Below are 25,606 nucleotides of genomic sequence, written 5' to 3'. Positions count from 1 at the left end.
CACCTACTTAATTTGTATAAATCGATTTGTAAATTTTGCAGTACTAGCAATTGACACTCCAAAGGGTTTTGGATACTTTCTCAATGCTATCTGCTTAAAAGCAGAAGCAAGAGTCATTTTCCTTATTCTTTTTTTTTTTTTAATATTAAATTTTATTTTTATATTCCCCCATACAATTGCAAACGCCCCATTCTGACCCCAATCCTTCCCCTCCCGCCCCCCACCCCCAAAAAGTGTCTCTGGTTCATAGTTTTTTGTTGATTTTGATTTTCACTTTCTTATATTCATTTTCCTGGTCCCTTATTTAAGTTTTCTAGATTCCTGCTATGAGTGAGACCATCCGGTATTTTTCTTTTTCCTTTTGGCTTATTTCGCTGAGCATGATCCCTTCCAGATAGTGCTGAGATTTTAACCTCTACACCACCAGAGAGGCCCTATGCATGCTTTTTAAACTTTAGTTTAGAATGAGTGATTAGTTGGTGGTGGGTGCACTGTAGTGGTAATACCTGATGGAGGAATCCCACTATTACTTCTATTAAAAATAAATGAGATAAATAAAATAAAATGAAGTATTCTCTAAGAAAAATATAGATGATAGCTATAAACACAGACTATGAAAAGATCTAATATGACTACTTCATTTTATATTTCTAGAAAATCAATTAAGAAGATAAAGTTTAAGAAGTAAAAATAGTAAATGTAATGGGGCAATTTGAAAATTGCTCTGCTTCTAATTAGAACAAATGTTATGGTCTCTTAAAATTGCTCTTGATTGAATATGCTTTTCTTTTCATGCATAATTATTGTGAGAACTCCCTCTGTTTGTAATCATAGTTTTCCAGAAGAAAAAATAATATAAAGTGAATTTCTAGAACTTGACAGTGATTTCTGCTTTTAAAAACAGGTTTTCAAGTTTTATAAAAATATTTCCCTTATTGGAGCAATTATTTTTCTTGCATAAATAAATAATTAAAAATGATAAAGAAAATTTGAGATTCTCTATTATTTTAATAGAGTTTTGATCTTTGTTTTTTTTTTTTTCCTAGAGATTGGAAAAGACTTTATTTTATTTATTTATTTATTTTTAAATAATAAATTTTATTTTTATATATCCCCATACAATTGCAAAAGCCCCATTCTGACTTTGAAATAAGACAACAGAGTCATGATATTGAGTTTACAATGAAGCTTTCATTGTTTCCCTTTATGTTGAGTGTAAAGCACATTGCATAATTGCTCATAAATGACACAAGGAACAGAGAGTGAATGCAAATTATTCAATTTATGCTTGTTATTTTGTTGTTAGGTTTTTCCTATTCTATCTTTAAGTAAATCGTGTACAGTTGATTCAATCTGTTTTTAACAAAATGACAGAAATGTTTATCAAAGCTGTAATATACACATGTGTTGACAACTTTTAGGGAGCTAATGACCCCCAAATTTCCACACAATTGTCTTAACTCTATGTAGTAGGTAATTAAAGTCACTATATGATCTGTTTTCTTATTTTATAAACATACATTGATAGTCTAATACATAACATATTCTGAAGTTAACCATACTGATTAATTCAATACTCACTCTGATATGTCATAACCTTCTAATGGCCTTGCATTTATTTTCAGGACCAAAGATTTCAATTTTAAGGAAAATTATGATTTACTTCTTAAGAAGATAATTCCTTCCTATTCATGTGTATGTTACCACACCACACCCACCACTAAGGCACACAAAATCCATTGGGTATCCTCTACATTTCGCTCCCTGCCCACTCTGCTAGCCTCAATTCTAAAGTCAGAGATTTCTAGGGTTTCTTTTGGTCTAGTTTTTTTTCTGTTCCTTTGTTTTTGTTTTTGTTTTTATATTCCATATACGTGAAGCCAACCAGTATTTATATGTCTCCCTTTGACTTGTTTCACCTTGCATTATCTCCTCCAGTTAAATCCATGTTGTAGCAAATAGATTTCATCTTGTGTGATAACTGGGGTATATTCTGTTGTGCATATACACCACATATTCTTTATCCACTCATCTGTCATTGGGCATTTAGGCTGTTTCCATACTTGTATATTGTAAACAGTACTGTGAAGAACATAAGAATGCACATATCGGGCCTCCCCGGTGGCGCAGCGGTTGAGCGCTGGGTTGCGAAGCTGCCCGCGGCCTCTGCGGCGCCAGCTCGATCCCCAGCCGCTCCCCGGCCACCGGAGGAGGGTCCCACATGGCGCGCAGACCTCTCCTGCCGCCCGCTGCTCCCCTCAGCAGTGTACTTCGGTCCTTCTGCCTGCTCTGCTCCCCGCTCTGGCTCTGGTGAATTCTCTCACCCTCCCACGCTTCTGACTGTACCCAGTGCATGTATAAACAAAACAAACAAACAAACAAATAAATAAATAAAAAAAGCATGCCTCCTCTATAAAAAAAAAAAAAAAAAAAAAAGAATGCACATATCTCTTCAAATTAGTGTTTTTGCATTCCTTGGGTAGCTACCTAGGAATGGAATTGCTGAAGCAGAAGATAGACATTTTTTATTAAATATCATTATTATTAAATATTAATATTATATTATTGATATTATTAAATAATACTAATATCTTGAAAATTTTGAGAAATTTCCATACGTTTTTCCATAAGGATATTCCCAAAACAGTGTAGAAGAGTTCCATTTTCTACACATTCTAGCCAATACTTGTTTCTGCGTTTTTTTTTTTTTTTTTCCATATGGGCCATTCTCATGGATGTGGATCGCATGTGGTTTTGCTTTTCATTTCCCTGGTGATAAGTGATAATGAGACTTTTTCATGCGTCTGTTGACCATTAAAGTGACTTTTAATTAGAGTGACTTTTCACTTTAATGATAGTTTCCTTCACTAAGTAGTTTCCTTACTTTGATAGAGTCCCACTTCTTAATTTATGTTTTTGTTTCCCTTGCTAGAATCAAGTCCCCCATGTCATCTCTGAGACCAGTGTCATGGAGTATTTTACATTATTGTTTTCTTCTATGTATGATATGGTTTCAGTCTTGCATCAAAGTCATTGATCTATTTGGAGTTAATTTTTGTGTATGGTGTGAAATAAATGGTTTAGTGTCACAATTTTGCATATGACTGTCCATTTTTCCCAATACCATTTGTTGAAGGGACTTTTTCCATTTATGTGCTTTGCTATTTTGTTTTAGATTACCTGCCCATATAAGTGTGGTTTTATTTCTGGACTCTCAACTCTATTCCATTGGTTTGTGGGTACATTTTTATTTTAAAACCATACTCTTTTGATGACTCAAGCTTTTATAAATATAGTTTGAAGACTTAAATTTCTATGGCGGTAAATAAATATAGAAGTGACAAGTCGATTATGAAATTTATACAGAAATTCAAAGTACACAAAATAGCCAACAACAATTTTGAAATGTATGAAAGCATTAAAAAAGATGAGCACAAATGAGAAACAAATGAACCAGATTTCAAGTCATATGGCTAAGCTATGTGGACCAAATGATATTGGCATAAGAACAGGCGTATGAATCAATGGAGTAGAATGTACAATATAGAATAATCTCATACACATAAAAAAGTTGCCAAGATATTTTAATAAGGAAAGGATAATCTTTTCAACAAACTGTCCTGGAAATACTGTATATATGTATGAAAAAATACAAACCTTGTCCTTTATCCTATCATATATATGCATGCAGAAAATGGAAAGTATCAGGAGAAAACCTTTACAACCTGTAAATGAGGGTTAGGTAGGAGAAAACATTAACAATATAAAAATATTAAAATCAACTAAAAATAAAAATGACTGCTCTTCTAATATTAGATAATATTGATGGTTATAAAACCCTGTGATTATACAAAAAAAAAACCCAAACACTGAGCTTTCATACATTTTTTATTTTAAAGTGTAAAGTTTATTGTGTTCAAATTATATCTCAATAAAACTTATATTAAAAACATAGTTAATAAAATATAAAAATAATAAAATATAAAAGTAACCACATACTAGAACATATTTGCAAAAATATATATCTAATAAAGGACTTTCATCCAGAATTTAAAAAACATCTTTTACAAAGGGGAAAAAAGTAATAAAAACTAATTAAAACATTTTCTAAGCAAAGTTTTTAACTCATTGAAGAAAACAAGATATACAATTATCCAAAAGCACATGAAAAGATGCTTAATGTAATTTTCAAGTTATTGAGTTATAGAACTATAATGAAATATTGCTATATATGTAATAAACTGAAAAGAATAACAATACTGAGAATTAGCTATATGTGAAACTAATAGAGCTCTTATACATAATTTGTAGGAAAGAATTATGATACAATGTCTCTTAAAAGGAAAGTTTGGCACTATAAAGCCTCTGAATAATGTTATTTTCCTTTAGAGAGTATTAACTTTTTTCTAGGCTATGGGAATTTTATTTTGATTTAATCAAAACTGGTTTATTTCAGATTACCTTCCCCAGCGTATAGAACGCTTGTGTCTTATTTCAAAGCCTAAGATTTTGATAAAAGTATCTTTGCCTTAGATCTATCCACTCTATAAATATAATCTAAAATTATTCCTAACATGAAGGATAATATTATTAAAGTTACAGTCCTTTTCTTCGAGAGACTCAGCATTAAAGACAGACTTGATCATAATTAATGTATTACCTGTAATCAATAACAAATTGATTGGTTTTATGGCAGTTGGAGAGACATTATGGAGCCATTTACATATTTATGTTTTCAGTCTTCTGTAGTTTAAATTCAGAAATTTAAAAAATATTTATCTTTTCAAACTTCTTGCAGTTGAATTGATCATGTGGTTTCATTCCCAACAACGAAGTATTTAGAGGGCTTGACATTTAAAGAAATATCTCTGAGTAGCAAAATGTTTTTGGCATTTCCCATTCTTCCAGCATGGAACACAGGCTGTGAGAAAAGAAGGGGCCATATTGTCATCATGCTGCACACAAACAGATGGTGCAGCAAGAAGATAGCAAGAGTCTGTTTCCTTAACTACATCAGGAAATTTGGCAGCCTATCCCAGATGTCATAAATCATAATCTAACCAACCTCTGACTTTCTGAGCCACTGTAGTGAGGTTAGAATGCATTCTTACCAAAAACAATGGGACCAGAGAAAGGGACAGCTAATGCTGAAGGTAGAAATTATGGAGAAATACATTGGAGTGATTCTACATAAAGAATATAGCATTTTCCCTAAGCCCTAAAGAATGGGCAGCCTTTCCCAGATGTACAGCACAGGAAGTGGTGAGATGATCTATCTACTGTGATCACCACATGAATTATTAAATTAGTAAGGAATACATAGGTGGAGGTGGAGAGAATATGATAGATATTTATGGTAGAAGAGTCATCGTATGGTGTCATGTTTTACAAGTGGCTTGATTTTTGTGTCGCCAAATCTCCTCTTACAATCACTAAGATTCCACTGAGGTTTTTCTGTAAAAAGGTATAGAGCTTATGTTTTATAAAAATTATTCATGCAAAAAATAGGTAGGCGATATATAAGCAGCATTTGATTCTGGTTACCCTTCCCAGGTGTACTTTGTTTGGTGAGTTCCATACACACATATTGAAATAATGTAATACAAATGTGCTTTCCTCAGTAATAGATTTGAAATATCTATAAATCTCCATAGGACATTGCCCTTCATGTTTTGGTAAGGATACCTATAGTTATGTGTAGTCACAAAGGGTAAAATCAACAAGAGTGCTCTCATTAAGAGTCCCAAGGCCTTTAGTTTGTTGCACTATTTATTTTTTTCTCTCGACCTGACAGAGCTCGAGTTCATTGAACTTCTGGGCACAAAGCAGCGACATCTGTTCAGTTAAGCTTTTTGTAATTGATATGTTAATTAAAAACGACTTTTAGCTTTTAGCATTTTGTTTATTTTTCATGATACAGATGCCTTGTGGCATTTCACAATGGGTGTTGTCTTAAAAATCTCAAATGCAAATAAATAAAACAAACTATTCATTATTGCTCCCGGACTTAATGTGGTACATGATGTAACCCTAAGTACTTCCTTTCACCTTTCTCTGGCCAGAATATGCTGGGATTTCCTCCAGAATAAAGATCAGCACAGTGGGATTCATACATCTGTCACATCTGGAGTTTCTCAGTATAGCCTAGCCCGTGTGTACAAGGGCAGCATGAAGGTCACAAATTTCATGAAGTATGGCAGACTGCTTCTACTTCACAGCCAAAAACATAAACATATTACCAAATTCCCTAGTTGCTAATGTAAAATTCTGGTACATTATTTTTGTTATTCCCTCTGACAGCAAACACAAAATAATCAGCACAAGCAAGCTGGAAACATTTTGCTGAATGCAGAAGAAGACCCCAGCCCTTTCTTTGGAAGCATGGCTTTTTAAACAGATATGGTGTATCGCTTGTGAGAAAAGATAGGAAAGCAGTAAATAATAACAATATAACTGAGAATAGCAACCTGAATTCCTGCAATAAACCTGCCTGGGAATGTACACAAACTCTTGGAAGATTTTCCTGTTTCCTTTCCTAGTGAGCCTTAGAAGAGGGGTTATCCTTTTGTGAAAATGCTGAAAGTTGGTGGAAGGAGAAATTAGGCCGATATTAGATAATAGGTCATTCAAAAAATGAAAATTGATACTATGTTATGGATTTACAAAGATACAGATACATAGTATTTTCCAAAAGGATTACACCTTTATACTTGAAGATTAAACACAATGCTTAATATTTCAACATGTACAAATACAAGGTGGCGCCTACATCTCAGATGAGTAGGCAATGTTGTACATAATCTGAAAAAACAATGAAATTTACCATTATCAGAAGAAATAAAATGTGTTTAATATATATTTTTATTATAATTCTCTCCAGAAAAATAAAGCAAATCTGAATTTGCTGATTCATTTAATTCTCATTACAATAAAAAGTTATCTTACTGATTAACAAAAATAACTTGCTATAAAAATAAAAGAAATGATTTAATTGTTCTAAATTATTTTGAAGCATGATGAAAATATAATTTTAAAGTAATTAATGCTTAGAAAAGATGAATATTAAGCAAACCTAACCTTACTTATTCACAAATGTTATGTTAAAATGGCAAAAACAATTTTTTTATTTTAATATTTTATTTTATGTAATCCTTACATCATTTTTCATCTTTGTACAATGTATGTATTTTCATTTTGGTTATATTTCCCATACAATTCCTCTTCCCGCTCCTCTGTAATCCGCACGCCCTCCCCCCCCCCCCCCCGCCCAGCCATAGTGTGTCTCTGGTTTATAGTTGCTTGTTTAGTCTTTTTCCTGGTCTTTTATTTAGGTTTTCTAAATTCCTGCTATGAGTGAGACCATCCGGTATTTTTCTTTTTCTTTCTGGTTTATTTTGCTGAGCATGATCCCTTCTAGCTCCATCCATGTTGCTGCAAACTGCATGTGTTTATCTTTTTTGATTGCTGAGTAATATTCCATTGTGTATATGTACCACATCTTCTTGATCCAGTCATCTATTTTTGGGCATTTGGGTTGAAAAACAACAATTTTTGTCTAAAAATTTTAGCTTTAGTCTTTAGCAAGCTTCCATAGTACTCCTACATTACTATGAAAACCTTTGTCCTAGATTCTGGAGAACAAGGGAATTAAAAAATGTGAAAATTCCTTTCCTTTAATGTATTTCATAATCTATTTTTAGATTACAGTTACAAAATACCTTAAGGAGTGAAGCAAGTAGTGTTAAAACTGTGGACTTTCTACATTATCTTTAATATCTTTCTACATTATCTTTAATACTTTCTCAAAAATTATGTTTTTAATTTCATTTAATTTTTACTTATTTAATTTTAGTGATGTTTATTGAGGTAGTATTGGTTTACAACACTATATGTTTTAGGAATATATGTTCACATGTCTTCAAAAGTATGTTATCATACCACCAAAGTCCCAGTAATTCTCTACCACAGTCCACTGAACTTCCTCCCCACTTGGCTAGGCACTCCCACCCTCCACTTCCAGTAACCTCAGTTCTGCTGTCAGATTTCAAGGATTGATTTTGGATTTGGTTTAGTCTGTTCTGCTGCTTTCTTTATATTCCACATATAAGTGAAAACTTCTGGCATTGTCTTTCTTCTTCTGACTTATTTTCCTTAGAATAATCTCTTCCACTTCCATTCATATTGTCCCAAATGCCAAGATCTCATCTTTTCTTTTAATAGCTGAATATTCCATTATGTATGTATACCACATCTCCCTAATCCATTTATCTATCCTTGAACACTTAAGTTGTTTCCACAGGTTGGCTCTTGTAGATAGTACTGCAATGAACACTTAAACCTCTTGATTAGAGAGTGACTTTTTCCAGGTCTTGACCCATATCTTTCAAGAATGGAATATAGCAGGTAACTGAAATTAAAAACTACTGTGCTTGTTCCTTAATATTTCTTCTTCCTACCACTAAGTTAAAAAATAATTATATTGAAAATCCATATACAGGCATATCAATAAACATTATTCAGTGGTCACATATATGTAAATAAAAAGAGGTATGGCCTAAATAAAATATGCTAACATGGTTTTTCATGTTCCATTATGTTCTTTTTTTTAATTCATCTAGAAATCAATGATGAACTATTAGTAATTTCTTAAATTTACCTCTATGTTTAATAAAATTTCATAATTTATGTTAAAAGCTATCTTGTCAGTGGTTGATAGTGGATAAAAGACTTGAATGTAAGACCAGAAAACATAAAACTTATAGAAGAAAACACAGGCAAAATACCCCATGACAGAAACTTCAGAAACATCTTTGAGGACTCATCTGAAGCAGCAAGGAAAACAAATGAGAATATAAACAATGGAGACTACATCAAACTAAAATCTCTGTACAGTCAAAGAGACAGCAACAAAAATGAAGAGAGGGCCTCCCCGGTGGGGCAGTGGTTTAGCGCTGGGCTGCGAATCTGCCCGCAGCCTCTGCAGCGCCGGTTCGATCCCCAGACGCCGGCGAGGTGAGGGTCCCACATGGAGCTCGGACCTCTCCTGCCGCGCCTGCTGCTCTCCTCAGCTGTGTATTTCATCAGTCTGCCTGTTCTGTTCCCTGCTCTGGCTCTGGTGAATTCTCTCACCCTCCTGTGCTTCAGACTGTACCCATTGCTTGTATAAATAAATAAATAAATCTTTAAAACAAAAACAAAAAAAAAAAAATGAAGAAACACCCTACAGAATGGGAGAAAATATTTGTACACAATACATCTGATAAGGGGTTGATGTCAAAGATCTACAAAGAGCTCATACAATTCCACAAAAAACAAAACAAAACAATAAAAAAATGGGCAGAAGAACTAAATAAGCACTTATCCAAGAAGAAATGCAGATGGCCAACAGACATGAAAAAATGTTCATCATCACTTATGAAATTAAATGCAAAACTGAAAACAAAAAGAACATATTGTATTATTTCATAGTAAAGCAGTCAAAAATAGTCTACAGTACCTACAACAGAAAGTGATTGCCTCTATGAAAAGGGGTTTGAAAACAATTATGCAGGGATTTTCTAGGTAATAGTTTCTTTATCTTGTTTTGAACTGTCAAAACTCATTAAACAGAAAATATAAGAATGTATGTAGGGCCTCCCCAGTGGCGCAGCAGTTGAGCACTGGGTTGCGAAGCTGCCCGCAGCCTCTGCAGTGCCGGTTCGATCCCCGACTGCTCCTGCACTTCTGCCTGTACCCAGTGCTTGTATAAAAAAATACATAAATAAATAAACACATAAATAAATCTTTAAAAAAAAAAAACCAAAACACATATTTCTTCTCCTGAAGACCTTTAAAAAAAAAAAGAATGTATGTAATTTATATTTCAATTAAAAATATTGTTGCTAAAATATCACTTATAAAAGAATTGGTTAGAGGGCCTTCCCGGAGGAACAGCGGTTGAACGATTGGTTGTGAAGCTGCCCACAGCCTCTGCAGTGCCAGTTCGAACCCCGGCTGCTGGGCGAGGGTCCCACATGGCGTGCAGACCTCTCCTGCCTCCTGCTGCTCCCCTCAGCAGTGTACTTCGTCAGTCTGCCTGTTCTGCTTTCCGCTCTGGCTCTGGTGAATTCTCTCATCCTCCCACACTTCTGACTGTACCCAGTGCTTGTATAAATAAATAAATCTTTAATATAAATAAATAAATAAATAAATAAAAGAATTGGTTAGAGTGAAACCTTAATTCAGCTGAATGATGTTCTTTGCTTATCTAATTGAAAATACTGTGTGACTGGATATGGATGGACCTCCCCCCCTAAAAAGACAAAATGAAGGAAAGGAGACAAGCAAATGGCTTGATTTCTTTCCTCTTTCATTTATTAAAAAAATGTTATTGAGCACCTACCATCTCCTCTAATATAGGCTTTGGAAATAGAATAATAAGGAAGGCAAGTGACTCATTGCCTTTACAAAACTTCTTGTAGGGAGAAAGTATTATGGTACAATGTCAGATATTTTAGCAAAGTATACACCAAGACTATGATAGTTGAGTTGGCTAAAAAGGAATAATGGAATAAGTCACTTGAACTTTTTGGAAAAAAAAAAGGTTAATTTATGTATTTGTTTAGATAGTGCAGATAAATTATTTTTGCATGTTAGAGTAGTCTTACTGTATTCTTTTACATAGAAATAGTATGAAAAAACCTGTGGATTAAAATCTAATGGGTTATTACTATAATTTTTGAAAGAAAACTAATTTGGATAAAAGTGCAGAGACTTGAATGTGGGAAGATATTATTATCTAATACATGAACAAAATTCAACCATTAAAAAAAATCAAAGGATACTACTAGGAAATCTTACTTACTTGTCAGCATTTCTATGCATATGAGAGGATCTAGGGTTTCTGCTCCCTGTATGTGTTTAGTGTGTCACCCTGGACATCGGCAAATGTTGAACATCTGGTTTTTGTTTTCATTGAGAGATGTCTCATTTAGAATGCCAAAAAGAGAATGGGGTCATTAGTTATTCTCCAAAGTGAAGTTATCCAGCAGATTATCCTTGTATGAAGAAATCATACAAATGTCAGCAAAGCCACAGCCACTAAAATTAATCCTAATTCATACTGGGAGTCATTACATAATACAATCTTTTTTTGGCAATCAAAAAAGATTGCCAAACTATTACAAATCTCAAAAAAAGTTGTTTTATACAGCATTTATTGTCCAGAAATCATTGTAAACTGATATTTTCTGAATGCTAGAGCAAAAATATAAGTAATGAATAAAGTGATTATACTTATATGGCTTCAGAATTACCAAAATTTGAATTAGGTTTATTGTAGTTTGAGTTCATATATGTTTAGTGTAAAGAATAGTACATGTGACTGATTTAGTCATTAATTTAGCTTATTATTTTATTCTATGACAAGTTACTGTTCCTATTGTTGAACACATAGAACCTTACTATTTCATGAGAAAGACCATATTTCTTAATAAAAAGAAGCTGTTGTACATTATGTCTTTAATATACTTATTATATATGAAATGTATAAAACCAAATTTACTATAATTTGAATTTTTTTTTATACACAGGCATTAAGGTTCTAGTACAGGCCTTTATAGGAACAGTTTGATTTAAGTGATGCACTTTTTTCTGCTTAAGATATCTGTTTTTATATTCACATGTGTAGCCATGTGAATATAAAATATGTAGAATGTAATCGACATGTAATTTTGTCCTTCCAAAAGGTAAAAATAATCTTTTTACATTTGATAACTAAAATTTCTGTGGGAAACTGTTAATATGTATTTGTTTGATTTTAAATTTTTGTATACATATTATATAAACATTAATTAAATTTATATAGGGCTCTATATTCACTCATGTTCACAATTTGAATTTATAAATAATAATAGAAAGGATGATATACACAGAAGAAATAGAATGATAATCTAAGTGTTACAGAGAACATAGAGGTTATGTTGGTCATATCTTTATTTAATAAATGGGGTCAGTTCTAACTTTCATAGCTTTTTTCTTGTCCTATAAAATGGAAATGTTCTTAAGATACAAGTATATCTGGAAAGACTTTGTGTGTTTATTTATATACATTTAATTATCTATATGTTTGACAAGCATTCATTATGAGATACAAATAGAAAGAACCATATCCATATTTCAAGACCCTGTGTGTTGTGAAGATCTGACTGTCTTCAAATCTGATGCATTGCTCAAGTAAGCTACTCATCTCCACAGTTACATATATTCAGGGTTTGTTTAGATTATAAAATATTTGTACTTGAATAATAATGCAAAATGCTAAATGATTTTTAATATTTCTAGTACTACTAATAATATAGGCTCATTTAGTGAATCCTTATGTTTTATATAGGAGGATGTTAAAAGTGAATTTTTGCAAAAGGAGAAAAAAAAGGAATGGAAAAATTTCAAGGTATGGTACTATATATTGCAACAAATAGTTAACTAATCATTCTTCTTTATGTTAAACTGTACTTTTAGAGATTAAGATATTAGGGAAAAAGAAGCAATTTTAGTAGATGGATATTAAAGAAAACGTTTCTATTGGAAGTATATTGTTTAATTCTTTATAATATTTGTCTTGTAAGAGACATTTAAAATAAATGTTTCCTCCAAATTTAGAGAAAATATATATTATGTACCATGTGCTAAGCATCTTAAATGTGCTGTATCATATAACCTCTTTAACTACTATTATTGCTTTTCTTATTTTATGGAAGAGAAAAATAAGAACTGTGGAGATTTAGGAACTAGTTCAAGTAACACAGATAGTATAAGAGCCAGTACTCTGACTTGGATTTGCCCAATTCCAGAATGATTGAATTCTTTGCAATTTATAGTGCTTCCTACAAAGACTATAGAATGTACTGGCAAGTAAGGATAAAGATATCTCTATTTGATGATTTATATGTCAAAGGAAAAATTAGTAATTATGGTGATTTTCACACTGCTATTAATCCAAATTGTTGACACTGCAGTAAATGACTGCAAGGATCATCATTAATTTCATCACCATCCTCATCATTGCTATCTGCACCATACTTACTACCTTCTATAAAATACACTGAGTGGGTGAAACCCTTTAAAGTTTTACTTTTGACTTTAAGTGTATTTAAAAATAACAATAAAATAGATAACTGTGGATTGTAGTACAACCAAGAACACAATCGCCATTATTTTTTTTAATGTAGAAAAATTTTAGGGCCTCCCCGGTGGTGCAAGCGGTTAAGCACCGCACTATGAAGAAATCCACGTCTTCTACAGCACAAGTTCGATCCCCGGCCAGCCAGGGAGAAACCACATGGTGAAGGAGACCTCTCCTGTCTCGCCCGCTGCTCCCCTCAGCAGTATTTCAGTCAGGCTTCCTGTTCTGTTCCCAACTGTGTCTCTGGTGAATCCTCTCACCCCCCACATCTCTGGCCTGTATCCCAGCTCTTATATGCATAAATAAATAAATCTTTAAAAAATGTAGAAAAATTTTAAAGGATACAACATAAAAATTTAAGATAAATACCTTTTAAAGTACCACCATTTAAGTAACAATCTCTATTTTTGGTAGATTAATGTGGTCTGAGCCATCAAGAGAAAGTAAAAATGGCAGCAGAGATTTTAAATATGATATTATATTAAAAACACTCCAGTGAACTTCTTAAATAAATAGAAGAAAGAATAGTGACTATTCAAACAGTTCAATGTTAGGTTTTGGATATTGGAATACCACAGATAAATGCTGAATAACTACTCTGTAACTTTAAGTCTGCTATGTATCAATATTTTCCCACTCTGTTGTAGGTGTGAAGGGTAGGATGGGGACACTGACTCATTTAGTAAGAACAAATATGTCACGAAAACTTGCCAAATGTTTATATCTGTTAAGAGAGGAACAGCGAAACAAAGCATGGGATGAATTCCCACCTCCCTTAACTATCTGCAATGATGCAATCTTGGACAAAGTGATAGTTTGCTTTTGTCTTGATTAATGCCTACTTCTGTGTTCTTACTAAGCCAGTTCTTATCATATTCTTGTGTTCTTACTAAGCCAGTTCTTATCATATTATTGTCAGTCAATGAGCATTGATTTAGTTCCCATTTGGTTTGGGATTGCTCCAAAATTATAATTTCCAAAAAAATAAGGTTAATTTTATTGTTAAAATATGTAGTATTTTCCTTTTAAAGTATAGGTCATTCTGAAATAAAAATTGACTACTTCTTTAATCATGTACACAAAAATAAATGAAGGTATTTGAGTAAGTTCCAATCTCTCTTAGAAGTCTAAATCTTTTTTAAACATTCGCATGTGTTTTTACAATAATGTTGTCCCTACCAAAATCTCCTGCTGTACTGAACCTCTTCCAATTCTTTAAAAGTTTATTATTCCTTCTCTTATCCGAAACATCTTTACTTGAACTGATTTGTAACTGCTTATTTTCAGTTTCAATACTAGACTGTAATCTTAAAAAGGGAAAGAATTGACAGCCACAGTGCCAATCATATAATGGGAACACAATAATAATGAAGGTGAATGAATGAATGATATACATAGTACCAGAAAGAGTTTTTACTGCCCAGAATAACTTTGTGGATATCATTCTAAATCTATGATAAGAAAATCCCTAGAATTCTGGACACTCAAGTCCCTTCATTCAAGCTATTGTTTTGTTTTGTTTTGTTTTTTAATGATTCCCTGTGGTCAGAAACAATGTCCTCACATGTTGAGAAAATGAATCTTGGAACTCTCAAAAGAAGCAGTTTATTGAAAAATGATTCACAGAGTTATACCCGAGACTTGTTCTCCTCTCAAGTCCTAAAATCTAGATTATTTGTCAACTATGCAAGTTCATCTGTCACAGTAATTCTTGCTAAAAATATATCTTGTTACCTAACATTTTATGGTTGATCCTGGAAGAATGTCTGTTCTAGAGGCAAGAAGTTGTCATGGAACTCAACTTTGATTGCCTTTCTTTATATATGCATGTATTTATGCATGTGTATGTATGATCTATGTGTGTATGTATGTATGTATGTATGTATATTTATGTATACACACACATATAGCAAAGGACCATTGGAATGCCTAGACATTTTTAAAATCTCTTGTGAAGTAACACGTGAGACTTTATAATTGGTGGATGTTACATGTGCATTAAAAAGGGACTGTGAACTTTCATGTTTATGCATTCTAGCCTATCAGCCTTAAATTTTATAAGTACCCTATAGACTTCTAGTTGTTTTATTAAAAACTGTAACTAAAATATTTTTGCAGTGTATAGAAAAATACATAGTTGTACACAATGTTGCCTTAATCAATGTTTAACAAACTGTTCCCTCCCCTACTAAACCAAAAAAAAAAAAAACCTTGATTTATAGCATTTTCCAATTTTAATGGAATATTCTCATCATAACCAATTTCAAGCTCCCAACATGCTGTCACTGCACATTGGGGAAGAGGTGCACATAGTCAGCTTTCATGGGAAATGAACCAGTTGCAAAACAAATTGACTCCTGGCATTTGTGTGATTATGTACTTACACAACCCTGATTTAACAACTAGACCTTAGGAAACTGATTTTTTATTTTAAAACTTCCAGAGAATAAAGGAATTACTGAAGAGATAGGGAGGCTTTCTGTCAGGACTTGTTGGAGGACTGGAATCAGGAGAGGGGAGGTAGCCACTTAAAACTATTATGAAAGATTAAGAAAAAATGAAATTTTAATTGTGGCAAAATTAGTTTACAACATTGTATATTATTTAGAGGTATAGGATCACACCCTTTAGTTGTATGTTACCACACCACATCCACCACCAAACTCTCTGTGATAGTCTATTGTGCCCCCTCCTCACTTGCCCTCCAACCCACTGGTAAACTCAGACCTACAGTCAGCTTTTTGTGGTTTGTTGTTAAGTGTCCCTTGGTTTTGTTTCTCTATATTCCACACATAAGTGACACCACCCAGTATTTGTCTTTCTTCTTCTGACTTAATTTACTTAGTATAGTTCTGTCCAGTTCCATTCCTATTGCAGCAGAAGTCAATACTTTATATGTTTTATAACTTAATAGTATTCCATTGTGTATATAGACAACATCTTCCTAATCCAGTCATCTGTCTTTGGGCACTTAGGTTGTTTCCATAGCTTGGCTATTGTAAATAATGCTGCAATGAAGATAGGAGGGCATATATCCCTTTATATTGGTATTTTTGCTTTCTTTAGGTAGATAACTAAAATAGTATTGCTGGATCATAAGATATGTTTTTTTTTTATTTTTAGAAATCTCCATATGGGGGAAATAATAATTTGCAGTATTGACAATAGCTATACCCCAAATTGTAAATTTACCAGCATTCTTTCTGTGTATTCTTTCCAGTTACACTAAGTTAACTTTTCTAATGAAATATGTTTGGCATATATACTGGCTTATTTTACTCATTTTGACAATATTTGCCAGTCATACCTGCTGCCCTATTTCCTCGCCATTCCTGTCTCTAGTGGAACTGCTTTGCTATTCTGAGCATGTTTGAACTCCTCAATCAAACATTCAGCTTTTTGTGCTTAGTGTTCCTTCTCAAGTTTTTATCTGACCATTCATTCAGTTTAGTTTTCTTACTCTTCCATCACAAATTCTATTTAGACTTTATTCTCTGTGCTTTCCCTCACTTGGCTTAACCAATTTCAGACACTAATCTCCCTTCAAGTCTCAGCATCCATCACACTCTATCAAACACTCCTAGATTCCTTACCCCTAACTTTCACTGGTGCACTTCTTAATGGATACTTATTATCTGTAATTTACAATTACATACTTTGCTATCCACTGAAAAATCATTCTGTGCACACATCTTTCTCTCTCTTTAATCTATATTTTAAAGTACTTGCAAATATTAACCATATAAAACAGAATCTATGTGTTGAACATAAAGGGAATCAATAAATACTTGAAGTTAGCTCCAATGTAGAACTGGAAAAATGGTAATTTGATAAATAAATACCTTTGTAATGCTTTTGCATTTCTTTCATAAGATATTTGCACCATTTAATATTTTGAACTTAAAATTGATATCATAATAATACTGCAATCTGTATTTTTTACTCACATTTATTCTGAGATTTTTTTGTTAATATAATCATTTGGAATGAAGTAATAAAATGATTGTAAATCAGAGTAGAAATCCATTTAACAAAATGAACTGGAGCAAATAAAATCACTACAAAGAATTGGAATGTAATTACTTTTCACAGTATCTGAAGTTATCATTCCATATTAATTTTCAAACCATATTTAGAATTTTAATGCAGATATTCAGTAGGAAAATGGATTCCCATTTAGGTAATTCAAATAACTCATCATGTCCTGAAATATCAAAACAAAGAAAACTTACACAGTTTATTGATATTTATTGAGTGCTACTTCCCCTGTCTACAGAATCAAGGATACAATTAAATAAATCTTCATATTGTTTTCAGAGTGGCTGCTCATATTTATAGTCCCAGGAAGAGTGCCCAAGGGTTCCCTTTTCTCCACAGCCTAGTGGAGAAAAGTAGTATTTGTCATCTTGTATTTGTCATCTCTTGACTTTTTTATTATAGGTATTCTAACAGTTTAGGGGTGATATCACATCGTGGCTTTGGTTTGAATTTTTTGGTGATGTGATATTGAACACTTTTTCATGTAGCTGTTGTTCATTTGCATATTTCCTTTGGAAAAATGTCTGTTTAGTTTTCCTTCCCATTTTAATTGGATTATTTGCTTTTTTCTATTAAGTTGTTGTCTATATGTTTTTACATGTTTACTCCCTGTTTGATAGTGATTTGAAAAGAAATAAAATGCATCCAAATTGGAAAGAAAGAGGTAAATCTGTGTCTATTTGGAAGTAACATTATATATAGAAAATTCTAGAGATCAAAAAAATTACATATAACAAAGTTAGTAAAGTTACAATATATAAAAATATGTAAAAATAAATCAATATATAAAAATCAGTTGCTTTTCATAATATGCTAATGATGAATATTAGAAAAGGAAACTAATAACAAAACCATTTTCAGTTGCCTCAAAAAGATTAAAATGCATAGAAATAGTATAACTTAGGAGGTGAAAGATTTGAACACAGACTCTGTAAGACATTTATGAAAGAATCTGAAATAAATGGAAAGATATTTTGTATTCATGGATTGGAAAGTTAATATTGTTAAAATGTTCATCTTACATCCATAGAGGAAAAGAGAGTGGATGAGCAAGAACAAAGTAGGGCGAGGGACACAAGGAACTTGGTGGTGGACTATGGATGCTTTGGTGGTAGGTGCTTTACAGTAACTACCTACACTTGAAGGAGGGGGGATCCTATATTTACAAAATACTAATAGTGATGTAGCCAACAGTACCCCAATAAAAAATTTAAACAAGCAAACAAAAATGTCCATCTTACCTAAATCAAAATATACATTCAATGAAATCCCTATGAAAAACCCAACAGCATTTTTCACAGAAATAGAACAATTCTAAAACTTACATGGAAACCCAGAAGGCCCTCCTGAATAGCCAAAGCAATCTTGAGAAAAAGCAAAGTTGGAAGCTTCACACTTCTTGATTTAAACAGTATTAAATTGTATTAAAAAGATATTTTTTTTCCATGTTATGTGTCTTTGGTAATTAAAGCTTAATGGCCTAAATTTAATAAGTAGTAACACCCATATTACCAAGTCTAACACAACAATATGTCAATAACTTTAATTAGTTTTAAGACATAGCCTTCCAAAAATTGTATCTAGCAAAGTAAATTAAGAACACAAAGAATAAAATGAATGTTGTTAAAATAGAATTTTCCAACTCCTAGTTTATAATGGATCTTTAATAGGAAAATATTTATGATCAATTCAGTGAAGGGGAAGATATAGAGAATGGTTTCCATATGGTTGGTTGATGCTGAAATAACAGAGGGGGCTCTGAACAGCTTCTTGAAGAAACAGGAACGTTCTCATTTTTTTTGCTCAACATTTTTTCTCCTTTTTGCTTTGCAGTCATTAATTTCAGATCATAAGCTTTTTAGGTTTTTTTTAACTACTTAAATGGGATTTTGCAAAATTTAGAGCTTTTGTTTTGTGGTAACATAAGGAAAAGATTGAATCAAATTCATATCTTCACTTTACCCCTTTAGAGCTATATGACTCAACAGGTACTTAGCCTCTCCAAGCCTCAATTTGGGAATTCTCAAGCTTCCGTATGTTCAGTTTTTAATGTAACAACTTACATCTGTATATCTCTTCTTTTTATTGTAAATCTATATTAGTGCTGCTTGTTAATTTATATTAATAGAAAAATTAATATAAATGTATCCTGAACTATTTGGATTCCTACTTTGCAGTATCTGTTTACTGCCCAGTCTCTCTCTTTTAATTGGTACTGTTTTAGTTATCCAAGACTCAGGGGGAAAAAGTTAATAAACTTAATATCTAATATTTTCCATTGTGCCAATTAAATGGAAAATAACCTAACTATAGGATGTTAAGTGGGAAAAAAAGTCCTCAAATGATTAAATTAATATGCTGCACAGAATAATATAATAACACTGAACAAGGGACTATGGTGATGGTTTCTGGCTGTTTTTGTGCTGGGTCAACTATGGGTACTACCCCTGAGGGGAGTAACCAATTAATGTACAAAAATGAACAATGATGTAAGAAAATAAATACATAAATTTAGGGGAAAAATGCATACTGAAATAAAAGCAAAAATGGAAATGTACTGTAACAACAGATGCTACATTTATTTTCCAAGTTTTGATATAATTTCAACAACTGTATTATCTTTCAAATTAAATTAATTTGAATCTTATTGCTTTTATAGTTCTTTCTCAGACTCTTGCTTTGTTTTAATAGTTGTGAAATATTTATTTTCCAAAAATTAATTGTAACTATGTTTATATATATTTAAATGCCATTTTATGCAATTACTTACTTAAGTCCTGGTGTCAACTATAATTTTTTCTTGTTAAAAATTGCCTTTATTGACTTCATCTAAAAGTCAATCAGGGCCTCCCTGGTGGTGCAAGGGATTGAGCGCAACACTGTGAAGCTGTCCGCAGCCTCTGCAGTGTGAGTTCGATCCTCAGCCAGGGAGCTACTCACATGGCGCAGCAGACCTCTCCTGACTCACCTGCTGCTCCCCTCAGCAGTGTACTTCGGTCTGTCTGCCTGTTCTGTTCCCTGCTCTGTCTCTGGTGAATCCTCTCACCTCTCACACCTCTGGCCTGTACCCCAGTTCTTGTAATCATAAATAAATAAATCTTAAAAAAAGTCAATCAAATACCCCCCACCCCTCTTTCAGGGTTGCTGTTTTAAATGAAACATAAACTTATCCCCTTCTTGATATAGATCATTTGTTACTTTTCTATTTTTAGTTTTCATAAGTATATTCAACATATAAAAACATATATGAATAAGATATGTTTCTAAAGTATTAATGTCACCCCCCAGATTAGGCTAAATTTTTCCCTGGTACAGGTATTTTGCAGAACATAGGTGGCTTTCAACAACAAAAGTTCACTTCTCACTAACTTTGTCCAGCATAGTTTGACTACATGTCTGTTTTATGTAGCACATATTATACATCTATGCTCTGCTGGAACTCAAAATTACTGTTCTCACATGGACAAAAAAAGAGTGCAAGAACATATGATGGCTCCTGAAATTTCTTGGAAATTGCATGCCACACATTTCTTCTATCATTGTATTGACCAAATGCAAGTTGCACAGCTATCCCTGAAACAATGAGGCACAGAAGTCTGAACCTCTTATAAAGAGGGACACCATAGAGAATTAACCACATGTAGAGGTTCTAAAGATATTCATGGAGCACTTAAATTATAACAAAAGCTTCTCCAGTTGCTATAGGGTTTATGATCTTGGCAAATAATAAAAATAGGGAAAATAGTTCCATATTATTTGCTTTATAGGAATGGGAAGATGATAAGTTAAATACTACATACAAAGAGTTTCAGGATCTCAGGGAAAATATCTTATAAATTCACTTATAATTTCTCATATCCTTTTTTAAAAAAATTACAAATATTATTAGCTCTACTGAGAAATAATTTCTAGATATAATGCTGAAATAGTTTTTATTTTTTAAATCTCCAATTATGTTTATTGAGGTAAAGTGGGTTTACAACATTGTATGTATTTTATCAGTTATAGGTTCAAACCTATACAAATGTATGTTTTCACTCTCATGGCCACCACCAAAGCCCAGTAATCCTGCACCACACACCATTGGGCCCCTCTCTCCCTGTTCCCACTTGGCTACCTTCCCCTTCTGGTTGCCTCACCAGTCAGATGTCAAAGATTTGTTGGAAAGTTTTATATATATTATATTTTCTATTTTTCTTAAGATTTATTTATTTATGCATACCAGAACTGCGGTACAGGCCAGAGGGGACTGAGAGGACCCACCAGAGACAGAGTGGGGAACAGAACAGGCAGACTGACTGAAATACACTGCTAAGGGGAACAGTGGGTGAGCCAGGAGAGGTCTGCAGCACCATGTAGGTAGCTCCCTGACCAGGGATCAAACTCATGCTTCAGTGGCTGGGGACAGCTTTGTAGGCTACGGTCTTAACCCCTTGCGCCACAGGGAGGCCCTATATATTATACTTTCTATGGAGTTTGCTTAGTTAGAATTTCTGTCCTTAAGTGTTTTAAAGACATTGTTCTTTTGATTTTCTGTTTGTTTTTATATGTAATTCATGCTATTAATTCCATGTGTTTCAACGTGTGGGGATAATAGGATTGATTATTTTTTACAATTCTTTCTTTGTAGGATAACGCAGTAAAAAACTCCTTGTACTATAATGGAATTGTTCCAGGCTTTGGAAAATGGAACCATTACTGGACAAGCATTCCAAGGAACTTTAAGGATACTCTAATTACTTACTAGAGTCATATGGCTTGCTCCTTGTGAGCTTTATTGCACTTGATGGCTTCATAAGTAAAGTAAATATGATCAAAATCTAGTGTAGAATAAGATGTCCAAATATGTAAAATGAGATATATCACTTGTTAAGTATTATAAAATATACCAACTCACAAGAAGCTGGGAATTTCAGCACAGAATACTATTATTTTTTAGATTTTCATTAGAAAACACTATAATAGTCTAGAAAATTATTTTTACACCTCTATTTCTTCCTTCATATAAGCTTCCTACTAATTTATTTTTTTAAATAAATTCATATTACTATATTAATATTGTACAACTGAATCTTCTTTCTATTCATTTTTTTCTTGATTTTCTCTATCTTAGGCTCTTGTGCCATGAAAGAAGATAAAAATAACTTTGATAACAATTTTTAGAGGAACAAAAAATTTTAATATTTCTGAACATTAAAGTCCCAATTAGAATATTTAAATTAAATACTTTGTTTTGGGTCATTATATTAAGTATAAAATTAAAACAAAAATAAGCTTCTTATTTTTTTCTTTTCAAAACCTATGAATCAATAATTTTGTTACCATTTTAAACTTGATTGCAAAGCAGTTTCTATTTTCTATGCATGCTAAAGTTTTATATCAGGTTGCTATAACAAAATGCTACAGATTGGGTAGCTCATAAACAACATAACGTTTATTTATCACATTTCTGTAGTTTGGAAAGTCTAAAACCAAGGCCAGCAAGGTAGTGTTCTGGTGAGAGCTCTCTTCCTTATCCACAGCCAGCTCTTCCCTGTGTGCTCACAGGGTGGAAAAGGCGAAGTCAATCTGTGGATTTTCTTTTGTTAAGAATGTTTATTCCACTCACGAGAGCACCAGCCTCATGACTTAAGCACTTCCAAAGGCCCCTGCCTCCTAGTATCATTATACTGTGTAGTACAAGGTCAGAATAAGAATTTTAGGGGACAGAAAGATTCAATGTTTACCAAAAAAAAAAAAAAAAACTTCATAATGTCAAACTTTAACATGATTCTAAAGAACCTATTTAAAATGTATAGTTATATTGCTCTTTAAACATTTTCATGAATATTTGATGCAGTTTCTTTGGAGTCATGGGTTCTTCTAATTCCTGTAACATCCTCATCTATAAAGAAACCTACAAGTAATCATGTACCATCTTTCTGTTTTGCCACTTTATATTCAAATTAACCATTCATAATACTTAATTTATGCTTCATTGCTATTTTTTTCCATACAGTATCTGAAAAACTTCTAATTTAATCCTACATGTTGAGATATAATAGTATGTTAAAATGTCAATAGAAATATAAAAATATTACTTGGTTCCTCATCACTAGTTACTGTAAGGGAATGGATAGATTCAGTGGGCTGTGAAACTGAGTTTCATATTATACCTTGACTTATAGGACATTTAAAAGCACTATTTTGACAATTTCAAATAGGTTCAAAAACAAAATGGCTTCAAATTGTCCCAAAACTTGCAAGCCAAACAAACTTTTCATTTGATCAAAATCTGTAGTGAGTTAGAATTTTATAAGCAGTGAAAATAAGTATTAGTGGCTCGTAGTTTCAATTATTTAGTATCATTATAAGAATCATTTACAAAAAACATTTATGGAGTGTCTAACCCATGTCAGATTAAACTAAGCTTGACAGATTAAAATATGGAGTTAATCCAGGTTTAGAAAAAATACGTAAGTACTATACACAATAGCATGATAAATGCAATCATAAATATACTTTGTGTTATGGTGCCATCCTGAAAGCAATGATTAAACTGTTAAGTTTTTCAGAGAAATTTTCATATCTAAAGAAATGAATTGAGATCTTAAGAAGAGTAACATTTTTTCAAGCATATTTTAAAAAGATTTTCCAGATACAGAAGATGCATAAATAATATTATAGAAGGGAAAAACACAATATGTGTGTCAGGATCTATTATTACCCACACATGTCTAAAAATGAGAGAACTGGGACCTCCCTGGTGGCGAAAGGGGTTAAGAGGCAACATATGAAGCTGTCCGCAGCCACTGTGCAGCACAAGTTCGATCCCCAAATTCGATGTGACAAATGATCAATGAGATCATGACCAATCTGTGCAATTACAAAGGAGCTCATGTTCAGAAACCCCCAAGCTAACATTAATGCTTTGGACACTAGATCTTGAAAATGTTTTTTTTTAAGATTTATTTATTTATGCATTCAAGAGCTGGGGTACAGGCCAGAGATGAGGGGGGTGAGAGGACTCACAAGAGACAGAGTGGGGAACAGTACAGGCAGACTGACTGAAATACACTGCTGAGGGGAGCAGCAGGCGAGTCAGGAGAGGTCTGCTGTGGAATGTGGGTTGCTCCCTGGCTGGCCAGGGCATTGAACTGTGCTGCAGAGGCTGAGAATAGCTTCATAGGTTGCATCTTAACCCTTCGTGTCACCAGAGAGGAACCTCCATCTTGAAATTCTTAATAACTTATGAGCAAAAGACCTCACATTTTTATTTTGCACTGAACTCATAAATAATGTTGCTGATTGTGAGTGAAATATACATCATGGTTAAACATATATGCTAATTGAAGGCTTGGGTTTTGTCCTGTCAGGAATGTTTTATATAGGAAAATAATGTCATATTATTCATATGTTAGGAAGATTATACCTATGAAGATATTCAAAGCAAGAACAAAATAATGCAAAGTAAAACAATAATCCAAAAGGGTAATGAGGGCTTGAACTAAGCAATGATTATGCAGTTGCATAAGTGGATACAGAGTTATTCAAGAGACAAAAAATGAGGGGGTACTTGAAACAGTAATAGGAAGAGGGACTCCATTGTTTCTACGAAGTTGTATTCACACATTTTAACAACCTATGATGGAAACTGATAAATGGCAGTCCATCCTTCCATGTAGAAGCCAAATCTATTCTGAATCTTGCAGGAACTAAAACTTTTTTTAGTTTTGTTTTCTAACTTCATCATTAATATCTTCCTCCATCCTAAATATCATCATACTAATTTTTAGTATTCTGAATCTTCCCAACTACTTAATAATATCCTCCGAACCCCTTTGTCAATCATTAATGCTCACTTAACTTCATTATCCATTCTCCTTTAACACTTTTTCCATTCCTGTAACTCCCATTCACTCTTTGATTATATGAATATTCAGACTCATAATTAGATTAAAAGAATGATTTAGGGGACATCCACACACTCTCTCACCTGACTTAACAAATAACACTAAAAACCTTTCCAATGGAATAAGTAGTCAACTAGCGAGTAAAGTTTATCCTGTTGAACAATTATGAAAATCTTTACAAATCAGATATGTGTATATACTTAGGTTAAACAGTATAATCTTGAAACATGTAATGAATTCATCAGATTTTATTGTATTTTATTGTATCATATGAGTCCTAAAATTGGGAATTTGGAATTCTGTTTCTTTTTTCTGCCAGAAACTACAACCAAAAGCAATCTGGACAATTTCCAGGCTTTTTTTTTTTTTTTTTTTTTGTAATATAAAGCTGGAAGTTAAAAAAAAAAAGTTCAGTATGATTTAAAAGCAGAATATGTATTATGACTTTATCAATCTAAATGTGTTCTCTGGTGAAGCCCATTATGAATAAAATTGCAATACTTTAGAGCTCATC

At 32.8% G+C, this 25,606-nt stretch overlaps 1 protein-coding gene across 7 annotated transcripts in view; it reads left to right on the top strand.

The window, feature by feature from the left end:
• CNBD1 (cyclic nucleotide binding domain containing 1) overlaps positions 1-25,606 on the top strand; it is a 255,795-nt gene that overhangs the window by 194,760 nt on the left and 35,429 nt on the right. For 3 of the 7 annotated variants that reach the window (XR_008550616.1, XR_008550615.1, XR_008550614.1), the window contains exon 12: positions 12,371-12,430. Coding sequence is in view for 4 of the 7 variants with exons in the window: in XM_037504384.1 (XP_037360281.1) it covers positions 12,371-12,430; positions 21,831-21,947 (177 nt within the window). In the remaining 3 variants the exon portion in view is untranslated. Of the gene's footprint in view, positions 1-2,932; positions 3,081-12,370; positions 12,431-21,830; positions 22,209-25,606 lie in introns of those variants that run through there. The other 4 variants (XM_037504384.1, XM_054692124.1, XM_054692122.1 and 1 more) reach the window with 3 other exon arrangements.

Source organism: Talpa occidentalis, unplaced genomic scaffold (genome assembly GCF_014898055.3).
Source record: "Talpa occidentalis isolate TD23 unplaced genomic scaffold, MPIMG_talOcc4v2.1, whole genome shotgun sequence".
NCBI lineage: Eukaryota > Metazoa > Chordata > Mammalia > Eulipotyphla > Talpidae > Talpa > Talpa occidentalis.
The sequence above is the reverse complement of the archived record's forward strand: the minus strand, read 5'-3'. Positions and strand labels throughout refer to the sequence as shown.